At 37.9% G+C, this 18,133-nt stretch overlaps 1 protein-coding gene across 1 annotated transcript in view; it reads left to right on the forward strand.

The window, feature by feature from the left end:
- Positions 1–18,133, forward strand: part of LOC126419408 (serine/threonine-protein phosphatase 6 regulatory ankyrin repeat subunit C-like) — a 372,581-nt gene that overhangs the window by 49,983 nt on the left and 304,465 nt on the right. The window contains exon 4 of the mRNA XM_050086600.1: positions 2,875–3,174. Within this exon, the coding sequence (XP_049942557.1) occupies positions 2,875–3,174 (300 nt within the window). The remainder of the gene's footprint in view (positions 1–2,874; positions 3,175–18,133) is intronic.

Raw genomic sequence — 18,133 nt, forward strand, 5'->3', positions numbered from 1 at the left:
TTATGTGTACTATAGGATAAGGCAAATTACAATTTAATACATTGGACAAAATTAGAAGTAGCTTACACAAGCAAATGAAAATCCACACTCTCTAAACATTTGGAAATATATACTGAAAGCAAAATTATAATTTAATATGGCATAGGCCTAGAACATTGATGTATATAATTATAATTTGCTAAATGCTCCTTACTAGACACAGTATTATATAATTTTGATGCTTGCAGTAGACATGTGACTTGATCCATACAATGTAAATTGTCGTGTCCGAGTTATTCCTCATATTTCTGTAGTTTTAGTTTGCTTCTTCCTGGTAATGAATTCACTCACTTTTTTTACTTCTGTAAATAGCAGGATATATTTAAGTTTTTTCTTTAATTCAGTGCTGTACATTTATGAATATGTGTAAATCATGCTACTCTTCTTCAGTTTAATAAGCAAAGTGATACAGCAAGTAAGGCAACAACTATCTCTTCATCATTTGCATCAAATTGTCATTACCTGTGAAATATCTCTAAAAAGGAGATTTGTGATTGCGGAAGCTCAAATCTCACTTATCTGTTGGTCTCTAACTGCACTAATCCTGCTGTAGATAAATGTTTCTTGGTATAACACAGAATCATAATCACACAATCTGACATTACTTTTACTGGTAATCCTACAGGTCAATGATGAACACAGCACCATGGATTTAAAATTGTCTCATTGGAACATTTATGCCTGTTAAACAATGTTTGACTGATGATCAGTTTATCTTATACTTCTGTTTGCATTTAACAAACACTGAACTGGCACAAATACTTCATGATTATTGTCAGTGGCAACAAATTTTGTAAATGTTAATTTTCCAGAGACCACAATTCTGCAGACAACAGTCGATTGTACACAAGTTATTAAACTGAACAACTGAAAACATTCCACATGTCAAGAAAGTACAGACTGACTGACACAGTTCATACTTTTAATAACCAAAGGAGTATATAAAGATATTTGACAAACATTTATTTGGTGATTGGTAATCATTAACTTTTTTTCCACAAGACTGGACAACTACACCTAGCTGTTCACCAGCTGAATTACAATAGCCAACTTTCAGTAACAGCAATGCAGAGATGTTAACCAGTTGACTTTGTGTGTGCACTTCATAACACAGAGATGTTGACTGTACGAATGCTGGTGGTAGATTGAGGATATTTGGGTTTGGGCTGGTATATAAAGACTGGTGTAATAATATTTTATAATCTTGATAATTATATTATAGTTTATAAAACTGAAGCGCCAAAATTTAATGACGTAGATGATCTAGAAATCCCAACAATATTTTGGTTTAACTAAAAGATAGCTCGTTAGAAAAGTATAAAAATTCACAGAGCTGTATCACTAGCACACTGTATGCCTAGGCAGTGGATTAACAGTCAAAGTAGCCATGATTAAAATTTTGTTAATTTATGCAGATTCTTAATGAAGAGCTTAACTGAATAATGAAGAGTGTTATCTAGTTCAAAAAAAAAAAAAAAAAAAAAAAAAAAAAAAAAAAAAAAATAGGGAAAAAAGTATAAATGTCACAATATTATGAAGAGGGTAGCTGCTACTCACCATATAGTGGAGATGCTGAGCCACAGATAGGCACAACAAAAAGACTGTCAGAAAGTGAGCTTTTAGCCAAAAAGGCTTTCACCATAAGTGTACAACACTCACGGAAATGCAACTCACATATACATGTCCACAGTCTCTGGCAGTTGAAGCCAGACTGCCATTTATAATGACAGTATAATGTATATGACAGAATAATTTCAAATACTGGAACAAAGCATAAGGGCTTCGTCAGCAAAAATAAATGGTGTGGCTGTTCTTTAATTACAAATATCTCTTGAGTTAATTTAACAACAAAAATAATCAATTATTGATAGTATAATTTAGATGGATACTTGAGAAATTTACTCATGAAGCAGCAGCAGGGAACACACACACAAAAGGATTTGACGTTTACAAGCTTTTGGAGCCAGTGGCTCCTTCTCGTGGCAGAAGAGTTGAAGGGTAAGGAAGAGGGGTGAAGGAAAAGGACTAGAGAGCTTTAGGAAAGGAGTATAGTTCAGAAAAGTCATCCTGAACCCTGTGTTAGGGGAGACTTACCAGATGGGATGAAAACTTCCTTCTCATCCCATCTAGTAAGTCTTCCCTGACCCAGGGTTCTGGGTGACTTTTCTAAACTGTACCCCTCTCCCTAAACCTCTCCAGTCCTTTTCCTTCACCCATATTCCTTCCCCTTCAACTCTTCTGCCAGAAGAGCAAGCCACTGACTCTGAAAGCTTGTAAAAGTTAAATCCTCTTGTGTGTGTGTTCCCCTGCCACTGGTTAGTGAGTAGATTTTTTATCTCTCAATTTAATTAGTTTTTGGCAAACTGAAAGAAGTTACCAGAAAGACTGGTTGAGAATTTTCTAATGAGTAGTGTCAATTCCCTCAGAACTTCTGATAAACTTATATAAATTTTCACACAGCACGCTGTTATAATGATTATTACTGATTTCTTTCCACTAACAAGTTTTCAGTAAAAACTAACAATGGTGTTGCAATCATCAGATTAAACGCTGTGACAAAAATAATAAATTTGTGCAAAATATCATGTAAATAAAAATTTAGCAGTTTTGAGTGCCCACTGTGTGTGTTGTGTACAAATGCAATGAAACAAAAGAGAAAAAATTAGTTATTTGACAGGTGGAAAACAATAGCATATGGAGTGATTTTACCTTGTTACATTTCATCTTCCACAATACATAATATTTCTGGCTTGATTCAGACAATTATGAGAATATCTTTTAGAATTATTCCCAGTTGTTGTAATAACACTCTTCAGCATAATTCTTGTTACTTAGGCTGTGCAGTATCTGGTCTCAGCTGGTGCCAACCTCTTGGCCAGAACCGCACTGGGTGAGACAGCACTGCACCTTTCCGCTCGCACTGAGTCATTGGAGACATTCCAATTCCTCCAGCAGTCAGGAACTCCAATGGATATACTGGATATCCGAGGCAGAACTGTGCTTCATCATGCAGCTCAGTTTTCATATCCAAAAATGGTGGAATACATCCTACAAGGGGGCTGGTGGCCTGTTGACTGCCAAGACAAGAATGGACAGACACCACTGATGTTGACAGCAGACTTCCCAAGAAGTGAGGTACACAATTATGATACTACATATATATCTCAAATATAAGAAGAGTCTGTTTTATGTTAACTGGGTGTTGTGTTTTACATTATTTCCTTCATGAACTGTCAGAAACCTTTTACTGGCCTCTCGCCCTCTTTTTATCCCAACCTGTGAAACCTTAGGTATCTTTTTATGGTTTTCTGTAATTTGATCAGTTTGTGTAATTTGCCAAACCTAACAGTTGTTTTGAGTATGTCTTTTCCCTCCTTTTTCACATTCCCATAATATCATGAATGAATCAGTGCTTTATCTGATTCAGCAGAATTACCAAGAATATAGTTCCCTAGAAAACAGGGAGTAAAAATACAAGTTGCATCTTATTAGTAAATTCATCAGTGTTACATTAGCTGAATTTTACAAATGTAGAATAGCAAATAGCTTTTTAATTGGAATAATTACATCTATTGAAAAGCCACACACACATACATCAGTACATACACAACATACATTAAAAAATGAAAACGTACATTAATGTTGTCGTGGAAGTTTTCTAGAGCCATTTAGTTCAGTCAGGTTACAGTGATACATGACACAGTGATATATCTTACAAAATGCCAGGCTTCTGTCAAAAAATATTTCATAAACATAATGATAAAATTTAATTGCTCCCAGAACCTTTTTTGTAATAATTCAGTGTTATTGCTATTATCTATCTCAACTTAAGTTTTACTGTTCTAACAAGAAACACAAGGAAACAGACAATCTGAAATAAATAAGTTTTATTGGGTCACAGAGTGACAACAAAAATATACATAAACAGGGAGTAATTATACAACTAGAATACATTTGGCAGCTGAGGTCTCAGAGGCCATCGTATGCACATATAAATTCCTGGCAGGCACTGCTGGTCTAACACTGTGCATGCATGTCAGACTGGGTGACTTGTTGCCTCAGTAATTTTGTGATTTGTTGTTTGGATACTGGCGCTCACTACACTTACCACAGTGACCCATCTTATCCTTGTGGAAGCTGTAGTACCACCAGTTTACTGCACTTCTGCTCCCTTGCCGGATGGGAAGGATCAGGCATCACCGTTCATGAAGCTGCAACCACTGAGATGTCCATAGTGTCTGTGGCAGTGGCCAAAGATGCAACTGGAACCAGTGTGTATGGACAAAAGGAATTGGGGACCGTCTTGGAACCTATCAACAAAAAACTGAAAGTGATTGGCATATTTTGTGACCTAACAAAAGCATTTGACTGTGTAAATCACCAAATTCTTTTACAAAAAGCTGCACATCTCGGTATAAGTGGTGCAGCAGGGAAATGGCTCAACTCATATCTGTCAAACAGGAAACAAAATGTTGTAGTAGATAGTCAAGATGGTGTCCCAGTATCTTCAGAATGGGGTACCATCACATGTGGAGTGCCGCAGGACTCAGTTCTGGGCCCCTTACTTTTTTTTAATTATATTTATAAATGATCTTCCTCTCTATACGGAATATTGTAGATTCACCATTTTCGCGGATGACACTACACTACTTATTGATAATTCATTAGATAAACTTGAGGTAACGGCAAATAAGGCTTTAAATGAAACGGTGAACTGGTTCAACATTAATGGTCTTATTTTAAATTACTGTAAAACAAACTACATTCAGTTCCACAAAATATCCAAAGATGAGGAAATATTTGTAAAGATAGGTGAGCAGACAATAACCAGGGTAGATTCCTCAAAATACCTAGGCTTGCATATTGATAGCAAACTGAATTGGTCAAACCACATTGTGGATCTGTGTAAAAGACTAAGTTCAGCAACATACATTGTGCATTGTTTCTTCTTATAGAAATATGGAAACCAAGAAGTCAGCGTATTATGGTTACTTTCATGCAATTATGGCATTTGGAATTATATTTTGGGGAAATCAGCCACTGGCTAAAAAAGTTCTGTGTGTACAAAAAAGAGCCATAAAGATCATGTGTGGAGTCCATCCTAGAGCCACATGCAGGAATCTTTTTAAGAAGCTTGAAATACTTACATCCACTGCACAATATATATTCTCATTGATGTGCTTCATAAAGAAAGAAAAATCCATCTTTAAGCTGAACAGTGCATATCACAGTCACAATACTAGAAGGAAACATGATATCCACTACGAACAGCCAAATCTAAGTATGGTGCAGAAAGGAGTCCATTTCAGCGGCTGTAAGATTTTTAATGCCCTCCCTTCAAGAATTAAGTGTTTGGTAGATGATGATCTCTTGTTTAAAAAAACCTCAAGGCAGTCCCTATTGCAAGGATCATTTTATACATTAGAAGAGTTCCTGAACTACAGTGTTTAACATTTCTTGTATTGTAAATTGAAAATGTATGCCCAAATTTGTATTTGTAATACCGAATATTTTTATTGTAAACATATATTTTGCAATATTTATTTCTCTGTAACACTTATTATTTTGTAATCTTTATCTATCTCTAAAATGTATTTTTTTAGTGGGACCTAAGTTACTGTTTACTGTTTTTTGTTTTGTAATCTCTATCTATCTCTAAAATGTATTTTTTTGTAGTGGGACCTAAGTTACTGTTTACTGTTTTTGTTTTGTTTTATGTATTACCATAAATTCTGGCCAAAAGCTTGTAAAATTGACACGTTCCATATCCTGTGATAGTGTCACAACATGGATCACCGGAACAAGAGATAAATAAATAAAATAAAATCAATGCCAGGGTCCACAACAAAGGGCACCAACTCAGGAAACAACACTGATGAACTGGAGAGGAAATACACTGGAAGCAGCAAGCTGGCTGCCATCTCTGATGCCTGTGGTGCAGGCTCAGTACAGAGGGAGGGATCAAATGTACACGAATCATCATTGTTTTGGAAAACATCATGCATATGAAACTCAGCTTGCTCTTTTCTCATGTGATATACTGTGAACTGTGGACAGAGGACAACAGTTAGATTCCATATTTCTCTGATATATCGTTAGTGGTGTCTTCCTTGGCACAGTCATGTCATTTAGATATCTGGGCATAACACTGCAAAACAATTTGAAGTTGAATGAGCATGTGAAGATTGTACTAGGATAGGCAAATAGTCGTCTTCAGTTTACTAGGAAAATTTTGGAAAGCATGGTTTATCTGTAAAGGAGACCACGTGTTATAAGCCACTATTGCAACCTATTCTTGAGTACTGTTTGAGTGTTTGTAATCCACACATAGTTGGATTAAAGGAAGACATTGGAGCAATTTAGAAGTGGGCTGCTAGATTTGTTACCAGTAGGTTCGAACAATACCCAAGCCTAACACGGAGATTCTTCGGGAACTCAAATGGGAATCCCTGGAGGGAAGGTGCATATACTTTGTGCTAATAGATCTGCTAACTTCTCCTTTCTCCTCCTGTCAGGTGGAGGCCATGAGAAGTGTATCCCTGTCTTGCTATAACAGCTACTGGAACAGCATCAATATGAGATTTTGCATCCTTCTGAAGGAGCCTCCCCATGTCTATGTTATTCACTTTACAGCCGAGTTAACCCAGAGCTTTTCGTGGCACCACAGAACCTCCACAAACTCCACACTTGTGTGTTCAATAGCTGCTCCTGTTTTATCCATTCCACCCTTAATATTGTATTTTTCATTTTTAACCAGGCCATTACCAGATCTGATAACTACCAACAACTGAGCTCTTTTGTTGAAATTATTTCTTATTGATCCTACATTTTCTGTTACTTGTCTAAGATGAGCACTTGGTTACACAAAACTTGTGATCTGGTACTGTCTCTGTGCCTAATTTTCCTGTAGCTGTTGACCTACATCCCTCTCATGACTCCTACCTAGTGGCAGTACTCTTCTTTTCCTGTTCTGTTTTCAACTCTGTCAGATCCTTTAGGGATGCATGGGTTTTAAAGGCAGAGAGTAGAAATAAGAGACACATCAATAGTAATATATAAAAAAAAGTTTACTTAACTCAATGAGTTGTCAAATACAATTCAGTCAGATTCAAAGCACAATTCCAGAGAGTGCCAGTGTTTTTAGCTGACTCCATTATGCTGTAATAACTGATATAGAAGGCTGTGTACATGCAGGTATCATTCTGGTAACAAAGGGGGCTGATGATAGCCTGTGGCAGTCTCTTATTCAGCTTGACAGGGGCACTGCCTGTGCCAGCCAAGGAGGGCATGTCCATAAGGCAACCATGGGTTGATAGCTGGGATTGCTGTGTAGTTGCCTCTGGTAGCAGTACTTTTAAAATCTGTTCCAGCTTTGGAACTCTGGTGAATAGACACATCCCTGGGATAGTGTATGTAGCAAATGACACCACATTCCCACCCTCATCCAATTATGTACTGGCTTTGCACATACAACAGCAGAAGAGGGAGGGGGAGGGGGGTGAGCTCTGGTCTGGAGCCAGGTGTCACTGAGGAGGCAGCAGCCGTAACTGAGGCTGATAGCATGCTTCTGCCTGCACCTTGAAATTCGCCTTGTGAATGTCTGGGAACACCAGCCGAGAAACCAGTCATAGGGTGCACATCTTCTGCAATTGATGATATTGCAATGATGACTGATGGGTCCCTGGAGGCATGCAGGGGCTGCTGACTCTGGAATGTTGTTGGCAGTGGGCATTAACATCCTTGTGGTCTCTCTCTGGCCCCAAGGGGCATCGGCATCCATATGGCCCCCATCCTGCACCAGCAGTGGAGAACCTAAGGGAGACAAGGGCTCCAGCTCTGAAACTGAGAAATCTGTGGCAGGGTTAAGAAGCCAACAGAAGCAGAGCTGAGAGCCTGTGCAGCCTAAATGAACCCTATAAGAGATAAACAGAACCTCCCAAGACTTGAATGATGATACTGCATTCCCAGTGTCTGCTTCTGCAAAGGTTCAGAAAAAGACATTATCATTGACATTAAATTTAGTGTGCTGCGGAAGAAGGGGTGACTGCTGCATTGGATGCAGCATTGCTCTGTGTAGACGTCCATGTGACAGTTCTGCTGACAACTTACAGTATCCTGGCTGGGAATGGTATGAGGAGCCGATGTGGCAAGCACACAGTGTGTCCATTTGCTGCTTAAAAGTTCTCACAAAGTGATCTACTTCGTGGTTTGATTACCAGTGGAATGGTGAACTTGTCACGTGTTGAATATCATAGGCATTACAAAATTGCTTGAAGTCTGGCAGTGTAAATTGTAGTCCATTGTCTGTTACTATCACTTGTGGGAGACCTTCAACACAAAAAACTGATGTGAGAATTTTGATAGTGTTTCCCATTGTGGTTGATTGCATTTATGTCACAAATGGGAATTTGCTGTGAGCATTCACAGCAGTTGATGAATGGCTGTTCCAAACTGATCTGCGACAGCAATGTATAGTCTCTGCCCACAGATGCTGAGCTTGGGCCAATTGAAGAATCTTTGAGATGGAGCAGCCTGGTGCTCTGCACATGCATGACAAGGAGAGGTCAGCTAGTCAATCTGTGAATCCCTCCTCACCCACTTACAGTGGTGTCAGGTGAGATGCTGTGTACACACTATGACCAATCACCTTGTTGTGAAAGATGAATGGCTTCCTTCTGGAGAGATTCTGGTACTATCACGCACAAATGGTCACTATCCGAGTGAATTGAAAGGACACTCTGTTGTACAGAGTATCTCTGAACCACTGGATTGCAAACAACTTTGACTGAATGTGGCCAACCAGTGTGGATTTACTGCAGCAAAACTTGTAGTTTGGGATCTGCAGCCATCACCTGAGCTATCCAGGGGTGATTTATTGGGACACCACTGACAGTTTTACAGTCCTGCACATCAATATGGAAACAAGAGTTTTCAGCTGCATTGAACACTGTACTGGTGCTAACTGGTAGATGAAGGAGAGTATGTGCACTGTAATGTTTGGTTTTTGGTCAACACATGGTTTTATACTGATAATCTGACAAAATCAAAGACCATCCTTGCAGCTTCTACACAGTGCATGGTGGTGTTGGCTTGGAAGATCTGAATAATGATGTCAATGGCTTGTGATCTGTCTCTAGGTAAAGCTTCCTTCCATAAAGATACTCATGGAATTTCATAATGGCAAGAGCTTCCTTCTCTATCTGAGAATAATTGCACTGAGCCTTGGTCAAGAGCTTTGATGCAAAAGCAGTTTGTCTGTTCATAGATCCAACTGTTTGTGAAAATACTGCACAAATTTCATACAAGGAAGTGTTGACCACTAGAATGTCTGGCCTCATGGGATCAAAATGGATTAAACAATGATTAGTTAAAAAAGCTTCCTTCAGTCACTGAAAAGCAGTTGACACTTCCAAGACCACAAAAATGGGACGTTTTCCTGAGTAATTTGTGCAGTGGGGTAGTAATCTGCAATGTATTCAGAGTGAAATAATTGTAGTAAACGAGTTTCTCTAGTACAGATTGAAGTTCACTTATGTTGCGAGATGCTGGGAGGTCACAAATAGCAGTTAAATGAGACTGTGAAGGGTGGATGCCCTGAACATTGATGACATGGCTTAAATATTGGATATTAGCCTGGAACAAAAGAACTTGTCTTTGTTGCACTTGAGACCAGCAGCAGAGAGAACTTGAAATAAACTTCCGGAGTAGAAAGATGTGCTGCGGGAGTATGATCCAGAACCATAATATCATCTAAGCAGTTCATGCATAAAGACACTGTAGCAGTCAGTTGTTGAAGATAGTGCTGAAAATTGCAGGCACTGAAGCACTACTGAATGGCAAGTGTAAAATCTTGAATAATCTCATGTGGGTATTCACCACACAAAAATTCTGTGAGTGCTTACTCAGTGAAATTTGAGAATGGGGTAACATTGAATTAAAATCAGTACACAAATCAGTACACAATCTTAATTCACCAGATGGTTTCCTGATGTCTACAAGAGGAGGATTTCTCAGTAGAACCAACTGATTTGTGTGTGTGTGTGTGTGTGTACAATCTACAATCTAACTTCTGCACCATTTCAGTGCAGTAATGTGTCCATTGTAAATAAGTATTGTAGTATTTCTATTATATGTTTATTACATTATAAATAATTTTTTTTTAAATTTTAAATTCAGTGCATTAATGCAATCTTAATAAATCAGTGTTTGTAAAATGATTCTTTCATATAGTGTTCATTAAAAAAAAATGACGATCATTCCACTTGGGATCTGTGGAAGGTACATTAGTGTATTTATTTCAGTTGTAAATATTTGTCATGTATTATTGTTTTTCTGACATGTTTTACATCTTGGAGGACCTCCTCACTACGGATCATTTGGAACAAAAGTAAATCTAATGTAATCTATCCACTGACTAGCTGCTATTGAGTGATTATGCCTTTGTCCTACCAGTTTAACAATTGTTGTGCCACTTGATCTGTAATTTCCTGGGGGGTGGGCAGTGCCTTATAAAAATGAGATTGTGCATTTTCCTTCATTGTAATATGAGCCTCAAAATTACTTTCTTTGCCTAGGCCATCCTGAAAAAGTAGATTGTGCATTTTCCTTCATTGTAATATGAACCTCAAAATTACTTGCTTTGCCTAGGCCATCCTGAAAAAGTTTACTAAAGTCTGCACAAATTTTGAAACACTATCCTGTGACACAAGAATTCACAGAAAGCACATTGTCTTGAATTTCTAACCCAAAAAGCTCAAAAGAATCAATACCAAAGATGTTCTAACTGTCATTTGAACAGAACACTATGAATGAAACTTTGTAACATTGCAAAAAGTGACTTGCAGGCTCCAAACATCAAGAACTGGGATATCATGGATATTATTTGCTGAAAGTGTTGCCTGTGACTTGTAAAATTTAGGCTTTCCTGTGAGTTCATACGTGCGTCTGTTCAAAATTGTCATTGAAGTTCTTGTATCTAAATGCATGTGCATGTTGTAATTAGCAGCCTGTAAAGAGACAGAAAGTTGGTTTGCATGTTGCTGAGTTGGAGAAGCATTCTAAACTTCTTCAAAACTTATTCTGACAATGACTTTGCACTATGACTAGCTCTTGATACTTTGAATAGGAAACAGATCACTTGTGAGACTTTTGCTTTTGTAAAAACAGTGCACATGTCCATGCATACCATAATGGAAACACTTTGCTCCATGATAGGAATATTTCTGTCATTTGTATGATATGAAGTACTGAGGGCAATATTTAACATTGAGTGCCGTCTGCCTAGCTCACTGCTGTTGTTGTATATGGCACTGTCCTGGCTCTGACTTGGAATGATGCCATGTGTGAACTGGGCACACAGCCTGTTTGTTATCAGCCCTACTTTACACTACAGAAATGTCAGGAGAATCTAAGTCTACTGCAGCACTATCATAAGTGTCCAGTGATTTGATTAATTCTAACACTTGCTTCAAACTTGAGCCTAGATACTTAAGTAATTGTTCCCTGATTCTACAGCCAGACTCATTCTGGGCGATAGTGTCCTAGACTGTGGTGCCACTACAGTATCTACCATATCCACATATAAACTTGCAATGTCTGGTCAGGTCATGTAAATCAGCTACTCACTGTTGGTGAGTTTGATGAGGTTGTCTACATAATCGGAAAAACTTGTAATAAACAGTAATCATGATCACTTGTTTAATGCAACAATCATGCCAGCATAGCATAGTATGACATATATATGCAGACAGCCAGAGGCTTATTTGACTCACAGGAGATTCTCATGGAAATACTGGAAGATGTTAACTGGCAGACACTTAAAGATGTCAATTATCTGATGAATACCTAATTACAAAGTTTCAGGTATAAGTAGTTATTATTCAATTTCAGTTTCTGTTAATACTTTTAATTGCTTTTCCTTGCCTTTTGATTCACTGTTTTCTTGTAATAATTGCACTGTGGCTTTTGCTTTGTTGCTCATTTTCTTGGTTGTACTACTTATATGTCATCTTGATTATCTCAATTAACAATTAGAAAAATTACAATCTCCATCATCACAGTAAATTTTTAAATGAATTGTAGCTTTTTATGCTAATTGTGTAGTTAATGAGTATGTTTTTCTATCCTGGCAGAATTACCTCTTTGGATCATCTTTATTTTTCTTTTTCTTTGCATTATGAATCGTATGATCTACTACATTGTATACTTTCTACTCCCTCACTACAACTGTTTCAGGGCAGGGGATAAATTGTTTCATGCTTGTCCCTATCTCTATCAAACTCCTTCTCTATTCCAGTACCTTTAAAATCTCATAAAACCAAAAGTAGGTAGCCTCCTCTCACTCAGTGAACATATGTAAGAATCTCTGAACCATGCTGTTGTTTCACATGTTTATGGATCATTATCATTCACTGCAGGTGGGGTCAAGCCTGTCAAACTGTTTTGAGCAACTTTGCTGGAAGTATGAGTAAGAGCTTTCAGTGGTTGACTTTAATTTTCATTTCTTATGCACACATTATGAAGAACTGAGTATTTTTGCTATCAGTTAACCGTTTGCACTCTGTAATGGAGACACACAGCTTCTCTGTGTACTCTTATTTACATTGCCTCTGCCTGGGTGGCGAGCGTACCACAGAGAGTTCCATGAGTCTGTAGAAACAATGGGGCCACTGACCAACAATTAGGATATACTTTGAAACTAAAAGTGCAATTTCATTCAAGTATATTTATGTAAGCATTCCAATACAAAATTTTTCCTTGTGTGTTTCCGTTGTCATTTCACCCATATTATTTATAAATGAATCACTGATATCATCAGAACTATCTACACTCTTGTTCTCATGTAAACATTCCCCCAAAAGCTCTACAATCTCTTCCTCAGAAAGGACTGTGTGTGAAAACCTAGCCATTTTGTGCCTACAAACTTGAAAATAATAATTACTACCTTTCTCTCAACACAACTGACACACACTGAATTAACACACGCTTCCCTAGATGGCAGTATTATGCAGAAGTGATGCTTAGTACGATCAGATTCTAGATGAAGCATGTGAGAGCTACAAAAAACTGTGTCAAGTAATGCTCGACATTGGAGAGGAAAACAAAATTCATGATGTCCAAAGGCACTCATCATTGGAGTGGAAAGTGTTAAACTTTCATGCAATCCTCCAGTATGAAACATGGGCAAAACTACATGTCTTCTGCTTGTGTTTATCTCCTGTGATATACAATTCTTAGGATTGACAGGTCAGACAAGCATGGTGGGGTATCAATCGGTGTATTCAACTGACCACTTACCAAAAGTCTATTTATTTATTTATTGTTATGTTATGTTATGTTATTCCAATATAATAGAGGGAAACATTCCACGTGGGAAAAATTATATATAAAAACAAAGATGAGGTGTCTTACCGAACGAAAGCGCTGGCAGGTCGATAGACACACAAACAAACACAAACATACACACAAAATTCAAGCTTTCGCAACAAACTGTTGCCTCATCAGGAAAGAGGGAAGGAGAGGGGAAGACGAAAGGAAGTGGGTTTTAAGGGAGAGGGTGAGGAGTCATTCCAATCCCGGGAGCGGAAAGACTTACCTTAGGGGGAAAAAAGGACAGGTATACACTCGCACTCACGCACATATCCATCCACACATACAGACACAAGCTTGTGTCTGTATGTGTGGATGGATATGTGCGTGAGTGCGAGTGTATACCTGTCCTTTATTCCCCCTAAGGTAAGTCTTTCCGCTCCCGGGATTGGAATGACTCCTCACCCTCTCCCTTAAAACCCACTTCCTTTCGTCTTCCCCTCTCCTTCCCTCTTTCCTGATGAGGCAACAGTTTGTTGCGAAAGCTTGAATTTTGTGTGTATGTTTGTGTTTGTTTGTGTGTCTATCGACCTGCCAGCGCTTTCGTTCGGTAAGTCACCTCATCTTTGTTTTTATATATAATATTTATTTATTCCATGTGATCTGATAGTACACAGTGTGTTGCAGATGTCAGAAAATATCAGTTAACATTGTTAACATATATTAACGTAAGCCTATAGTATCCTAATGTATTATATTGCTCAATGTTTTCAATTTAACACAAACAGCAAGATTACTGTTCTAAGTATTCATTTACAGAGTAAAAACAAGACACAACAAATATGACTTCACGGCTTTGCTAAATTTTATGTTGTCTTTGATGGACTTAATACTAGTGGGAAGATTGTTGAACAGTTGGAGGCCCCTGTGGAAAACTCCCTTTTTACACAGTTGAGTGTTTGTACGTATAACATGCAGGTTTGTGTTATTCCTGGAGTTGTGTTCATGTATTTCATTATTTTTTACGACTCTGGGGTCAGTTGGCACTATGTGTTTTCTGAAGAATTTTAGAGTCTCAAGAATGTAGAGGCAAGGCAGTGTAAGGATTTCCAACTTTCTAAAGATGGGTTTGCAGGAGTCTCTGGGTTTGCTCCCAGTAATAATCCTCATTGCTCTCTTCTGGATTCTGAATGTGCTCAGAGCAGTTGGAGCATTTCCCCAGAATATTACACCATATTTTGGGTGGGCTTGTATGTAAGCGTAGTATGCACTGGTTAATGTTTTCAGGCTAGCACATGTTTTCAGTACACTCAATGCATAACAGCCAGTACAAATCCTGGCATTTACCTTTCCTGTATGTGTATTCCATTTCAGGTTATCTTGAACCCACAGACCTAGGAATTTGAAAACAGTGTTGGTATCTATTGACTGGTTATTTATAGTGACAGAAGGCTGAGAGGAATTTGCATTTTGTGTTGTGTGGAAGTTCATGGAAGCTGTCTTTTTGGTGTTGATAGTTAATCTGTTGATTTTTGCCCAGTTGCTGAGTTGATCAGTAGCCAAGTTCACAGCTTTTCGCACAGCCTCTGTATTCTCCCCTTTGAGGAGTACAGTTGTGTCATCAGCATATATTATTGTTTTGTGTGCATCAACATTCAGGCTCAAGTCATTAATATACAGGAGGAAAAGTAGGGGTCCCAATACTGAGCCCTGTGGAACACCTTGCTTTATAGTTTTATTACTTGATAGTATTTCGGTTATTGAGTTGCTTTGTCTATTAGTATATTTCATGCTGACTCTCTGCATCCAATTGGTTAGGAATGTAGCAATCCTGTTGTTTGCAATTCCTCTGATACCGTAGTGTTCTAATTTTTCCAGTAATATTTTGTGGTCAACAGTGTCAAAAGCCTTTGACAGATCCAGAAATATGCCTGTTATGGGTTGTTTTCTATTTAACAGTTCTAAAAGCGTATTTATGCAATCATATACTGCAGTTTCAGTAGATTTGTTGCTTCTGAACCCATGTTGAGCTAAACTTAGTAAATCTTTTTTTTTCAATGAAGTCCATCATTTTTTTGGACATTTATTTTTTCAAAAACTTTAGAAAAGCAGGATGAGATTGAGATAGGCCTGTAGTTATTCATATCTTTATTATCACCTTTTTTGAAGACAGGAATTACTTTAGAAAGTTTCAGAGCTTCAGGGAAGATACCTGCCTGGAAAGAACAGTCACAGAGGTGAGTTAATGGTTCAGCAATTGTGTGTTCACAATTTTTGATTACAGCTGCTAGGATACCATCAATTCCAGCTGAATATGAATTTTTTAACACTCTGAGGGCTTTTGCAACATCATTTTCAGTGACTTTGGTAATGAAAATTGACTCTGCACATGTGTGATATTTTTAGTTTGCTGGTTGGTAATTTGTGTTACGATTATTTTGGACCAGTTTTTCAGCTAGGCTTGTAAAGAAATTGTTGAATGAGTTCACCACAATGTCGGGATTAGATATAGATTCATTGTGGAGTTTGATTTCTATGTTCGTGTGTGTAGCTTTCATTTCCCCTCTTTCCCTTTTTATGATATTCCACATTGCTTTTACTTTATTGCTGGATTTGTCAATGTACTCATCATTCTGCATCCTTTTTGCTTGTCTTATCACTCTTCTTAGGATACATGTGTAGTTTTTATAGTATTCTTTTAGTTGGGGGGAGTCACTACTTTGTTTACATAACACATGGAGTGTTCTTTTATGTTTGCAAGAGATTTTTATAGTTGGTGTAATCCAACTCTTGTTTCTATTATTATTATTATTTATTCTTACTGGTTTTTGCGGAAAGGCCTCTTCAAAGTGGTGGATCATTTTGTCAAGAAATATGTTGAATTTCATGTTGACATCATTGGCTGTGTACATCTCTGTCCTCTTTTCTTTACTAAGGAGGGCATTTAGCTTGTTCAAGTTCTCTTGGGTGTAAAACCTTCATAAAGTTTTAGGTGGGACTGGGTTTCAGGTATCTTTGCTAACATCGACCTTTAGAATGACAGCTTGGTGGTCGCTGAATCCTGCACTGTATACTTCTAGAGTTGCGTTACGTTTATTTCTATTTGCAAAAATTTGATCTAGAGCTGTCTTGGATGTAGGTGTTATTCTATTGGGCTCATTTACAAGGCCATGCAGATTATAAGTATTTGCAATGTTAATCAATGTTTCCCTGTTTCTGTTGTGGGTGAGAAAGTCTATATTAAAGTCACCACATATAATCACATCCTGTTTCCTCTGACTTATTTTGGATAGAAACAAGTCAATTTGTAACAGAAAATCATTAATACTACTGGAAGGGGGATGGTAGATTGTAGCTACAATTAGATTTAGATCTGTAAGCTTTATGGCTGCACATTCAAAGATCTTATCTGTTCCTATTTCCTTTAGGGTAGGAAGTGGGCTATGTACAATGTGTTGTTTGATGAAGATGGCAACCCCTCCATGTCCATCATTTGATCTGGAGTAGTGTTCACAATTTGAAGTTGGGTAGTGAGATTAGCTTAACCACATCAGTGCAGAGCCAGTGCTATGCTAGGCATACTACTGAGATATCACTGAGTTCACTGGTCAGCAAAATGCTTAAGTCATCAGTTTTGTTGCTCAAGGATTGGACATTGTGATAATAGATTTTCAGGTCTGAGTGGGGTTTATTCAGGGGGCTCAAAGTCATATTTACTGTCTCACTGACCTTTAGTTTAAATTGTGCTGTATTCCAGGTATGTTGACTTCTGAGCAGTTGTGCTGGTTCTGTTGGTCATCCTTGGCAGCCATCTCATCTACCAGGTGGGCCTGAAAAGTATCCTCATGCACTTCACACTGTTGAGGCATCACATTGACATTTTGGAGGGATGTCTCGATAATGTTCACCATCACATTATTGATCCTTTCAGGTCCCTGACCTTTTTGAGGGGTCAGGGGGTTTGTGTTTCGTCTCTGTGACTTTGTGACCCATTTGTCTAGTGTAGTTTGCACAGTATGGCTACTATTACTCTTTTTATTTCCCATCTTGTTTATCTTTATCCAATTGCTTATTAACATCTGTTTATGGTTTCTGACTTTTGGTTTCTTATTGTCCCCCATAGTTGTCAGGAAGACCAGTCTATTGCAGATAATCTCCTTGCCACATTTGTTTAGGTGTAAGCCATGTGTTGTGAAGTAGTTTCTGGCTAGTCTCTCTATTTCAAAGTTCACAGCAATTCTTTTTTTGTACGCGTGTTTAGCTAAATTCAGAGCCTGTATCAGGTGGAGGTTTGCAGTATTAATTTTACTATTTAAATTTTGAACATCATATCTCCTGGGTATACGATGGATAATGATATTCATTTTGTGACTTAGCGCGAGTATTGGTTCCAATGGTTCTACCACATGCTTCAACATTAGATCGAGAGGTTTGTCTATGTCGTTAGAACCCCCTATTACAATCAAAGTATCACGTGTACCGAAGCTTCTTGTCAAATATTCTGCGTTTTTTATCACTTCTTTTAGTGGGGTGCCAGGTTTTACTATGCTTTTTATCTGGTATGAGGGCCCTAGTTTGTCTTGTAGTATTTGAGCACAGTCTCTTCCATGACTGTCACTTAATATTAGTACTTTCATTTTTTCCGAGATTTTTTTGCTATGTAATGTTCTGGAATTTCTTTCGTTTTTGTCCTGCAAATATATTGGTGCTTGAGAGATTATGTTCGTCGGCGGATTATTCGTACACTTTGTGGCAGATTGTTCAGTTTGGGTTAATTTTTGCATAA

This window comes from Schistocerca serialis, chromosome 1, assembly GCF_023864345.2.
Source record: "Schistocerca serialis cubense isolate TAMUIC-IGC-003099 chromosome 1, iqSchSeri2.2, whole genome shotgun sequence".
Lineage (NCBI taxonomy): Eukaryota > Metazoa > Arthropoda > Insecta > Orthoptera > Acrididae > Schistocerca > Schistocerca serialis.